The sequence below is a fragment of the Cicer arietinum genome, chromosome 3 (assembly GCF_000331145.2).
Source record: "Cicer arietinum cultivar CDC Frontier isolate Library 1 chromosome 3, Cicar.CDCFrontier_v2.0, whole genome shotgun sequence".
Taxonomy (NCBI): domain Eukaryota; kingdom Viridiplantae; phylum Streptophyta; class Magnoliopsida; order Fabales; family Fabaceae; genus Cicer; species Cicer arietinum.
Window position 1 is genome coordinate 1,600,055 of NC_021162.2, and position 3,827 is coordinate 1,603,881.

The following is a 3,827-nucleotide window of genomic DNA, read 5'->3' on the forward strand; positions in this document are numbered from 1 at the left end:
TATCGGTTCTTGATAGTGGCCTTGTTGAGTTGCCTGTAATCTACACAAAGTCGTGAACGTCCGTCCTTTTTCTTTACTAACAAGACAAGAGCTCCCCACGGTGAAACACTAGGTCGAATAAATTGTTTTGACATTAATTCTTCCAATTGTTCTTTAAGTTCAGTTAGTTCGGAAAGCGACATCCGATAGGGTGCAATTGAGATGGGTCCAGTACCTGGATGTAAGTCAATAGAAAACTCAGTCTCTCACGCTGGCGGTAGTCCTGGTACATCAATCGGAAACACGTTAGAGAAATCCCTAACCACTAGTCTATCCTTTATCTTGACATCACGAGTAACTCCCGTACTAGCCAGGGACAAAATCTCCAAATCACCTTCCTTAAGAGCAACCTTGATTTCGTGCGCAGCTAAGAATTTAGAAAGCTCTGGGTCGGGAAAAATTACAGTCTTACGACCACAATATAACAAAATATAATGGTGTGACAACCAATCCATACCAAGGATAACGTCGAGGTTCTTAAGAGGTAGACAAATGAGATTCACATTAAATTTCCTACTCAACACAACTATAGGACAATGCATACATGTCGTATTTGCAATTAAAGCATTATCAGCAACAGTGGTAACAGACAAATCAAACAATAAGGTTGTGATATGCAATTCCAATAGCTTCACACAGTCCATAGAGATAAATGAATGTGTTGCACCAGAGTCAAAAAGGACGCTTAGAATATTACCTGAGATTTCACACTCCCCTTGGAAGGATTCATTGAGACGAGACGTCCCTTGACCATTTATATTGTAAACTCGTCCTTGAGCTGTTGGGCGTGTGACTTCAGTTGCATTCAGTGAGGCTTCTGCCTTTGGTTCTTTGCAATCCCTGGCTAGATGTCTGGGCTTCTGGCATTTAAAACATACACTGTCGTTGAGAGTGCACCTATTCGCAAGGTGTCTTGGGTCTCCACAACGATAACAGTATGGCTTTGATTCTGAAGTCCTTTGTCTATCATCTGAAATGGAGGTCATTGGATGATATGGTCCCTTATCTGACCCTTGGGGACGATGATATGGGTTTTGATCTGGTCTATTATGACCCTGGTTCTGATTACTCGGTCGTGTTGGTCCCCCGTGGTTACTAGCACCCCCACGATTCAGCCTGCGGTTCTTCACAGCCTCTACCTCTCTACACTTTTCCACTAGGGGTTGGAATCGCGTGATTCCCAGAGGTAGTACCGAATCTTGAATTTCATACTTCAATCCATCTTGGAAACGGTGACACATAAAGTCTTCATCAATGGTCTGACGAAAAAACTTGAAGTATCGCGATAAGGATTCAAACTTTGCCGCATATTCTCCCACAGTCATGCTACCTGGCGGATCTTCAGAAAGTCATCTCCCAATTTTGTTCTAGCACTTACAGGAAAATATTTGTCCAAAAACTTCATCTGAAAAGACTCTCAGTTAATCTCTTCTTGAGCAGCTTCCATCATCAATTTGGTGCTCCTCCACCAATATTCAGCATCACTAAGTAGCAGATAAGTGGCATAATTCACTTTAACTTCAGGTGGGCATCAAATCACTTCAAAGATCTTTTCCACTTCCCGTAACCACTTGTCAGCCTTTTCAGGATCCACATCTCCATGAAATTTGGGAGGGTCATGCCTGCGGAAGTCTGTTAAACCTCTAGATTCGGCCGCCCTTTCTTCTATTTCCTCCTTTCACATTTCACGTTGATTCTGAGCAGCGATGGCCGTAGCCATTTGTACCATAGCTTAAGCCATCTCAGCCATTCCCACTTCATTAGTCCCACTAGCACTAGGAGTACGTCTTGGAGGCATCGTTCCTGCGACGCTCAATCCAGTTAGTGTCAAGCATTTGCCTTAAAATCATTAAAGATGTCGTCTAGAAGAATCATGAGTAAGGATAACGCTAACTACCATATCCACACCAACGAATGGCAAAAGTCACAAGGAGGTATACTACAACTACACTATTATTCAACATTGATCAGCTTACACCTAACTCACAGTTCAATCAAGATCGAACTGCTCTGATACCAAATTGTAACATCCTATTTTTTATTTTTATTTTTTTTTATTTCAAAAAAAATATATAATTTCCTATGTAATTTCAAACAAACAAACAAATAATCCATTGTTAAATTAAAATCCATCAGTATCTCAATTAGATACGTAATACTCAAATTGTAAGGTTCAGAAATGTAGTAATAAAATGAGAATTGGTATAGACTAGAGTTCAACATAAATAAATTTCCTAAAGTTGATCACCACTAACTCTAAATCCCCGCAAAGATATGTGGGCTCCAACAAATTATGGACGCACCACCACACGACTATGAATGAATGCATGAATATGAATGCATGAATGCGGACACTTTAATAAATCATTAATATAATGTGATGCTAACTTATTAATGGCATTTCACATATAACATTTATCATTCACACCTTGAATATGTTCAATACAACCATTATAACAACATATCACATAATATTTTATTTTTCATACTTTGAATATGTTCAACATAACCATAATTATAACATGTCACACCATATTTATTTTCCAAATTTTGATAAAAGCAATTCAACATAGTATATATTCAATCTCACAATTCTAAAATAATTACAATCACACATTCCAAAATAAATGCAATCATACATTCCAAAATAAATCCAATCATACGTATAAATATATAATTGGAGTGATGCCCTTACCGATATGAGTGTCGTGATTAAATTCTCACGCAACGGTCTTTTTGCTCCAATTGCACTACACTTGATGAGATGAATTACCAACTCCTTCTTGAATTTCTTCCTTTTCTATCTTAAACTATTTTCGCTATATCGCACAACGTTTTTTTTTAATGGAAGACGTCACTTTTGTTTTGTTTTCCTTTTTTTATGAGTAACGTTAAGCCTTGGGAACGTTAAGGCAGGAGTGGGGAACACTATACTAGCGGTGGGGAACGTTAAGCCAAAAGTGGGGAACATTAAGGCAGGAGTGGGGAACATTAGACTAGCAGTGGGGAACGTTAGAGCATCCCCAACGGTGAATTCAATATGGGTTCATTAAATGAGGTCTACTGTGTCACATCATCTTGAAGCAACTCATTCCTTTTTTGCTCCAACGGTGAACTCATGATCCATTTAAATAGGTTCTACTATGCCACATCACTCTAAATCAACTCATTTCTTTTTTACTGTTTAACTTTTAAAAAACCATATTATATCCCATAACTTTAATTTATACATTAATATTTTATTTATATTCAATTTTACTATAACTTAAAATATTAATTTAAATATTCCAATTAATATTATTATACATTTTTTAATTTAAAATTAAAATAAAAAATTAATTTAAAATAAAAAATTAATTTAAAAAGAAGTTAACAGCTATATATTATTTTTATTATTATTAATAAATTAAAAAAAAGTTAACGGCTATAAATTAATAAAGAAAATAAATTTATTATTATTAATAAATTAATAAAAGGTGGCGGTTATAATTATATTATTATTAAATTGTGAAAGTAGATAAAAAAAAAATAAAAAAAAAAGTAACTGCTATGAAGCACCGTTCCTTCCTGACAGTACTGTGATTACACATTGACACAACTCCAACAGTGAACACACAAAAAAACTGAAAGTTAAGTAATTACACGTTGGCGGACGAACTTAGCTACCGTTGGAGATGCTCTTAGACTAGTCGTGGGTAACGTTAAGCCAAAAGTGGGGAACGTGGCATTTCCATCCAAGCATGAAACATTTTTTAACGGTTGCTTTTATTATTATTATTATTATTATT

General features: G+C 36.1%; 1 protein-coding gene across 1 annotated transcript; it reads right to left on the reverse strand.

Moving 5' to 3' along the window:
• Window positions 1-245: 245 nt before the first annotated feature.
• On the reverse strand, window positions 246-1,364 carry LOC105851535 (uncharacterized). The gene has a single exon (XM_012712545.1). It carries the CDS (start codon window positions 1,362-1,364, stop codon window positions 246-248), a length of 1,119 nt encoding a protein of 372 aa, XP_012567999.1.
• Window positions 1,365-3,827: the final 2,463 nt, after the last annotated feature.

Bases quoted from the DNA above. Each gene is read 5' to 3' on its own strand.
- LOC105851535 (XM_012712545.1), bottom strand. From the start codon at position 1,364: ATGACTGTGGGAGAATATGCGGCAAAGTTTGAATCCTTATCGCGATAC.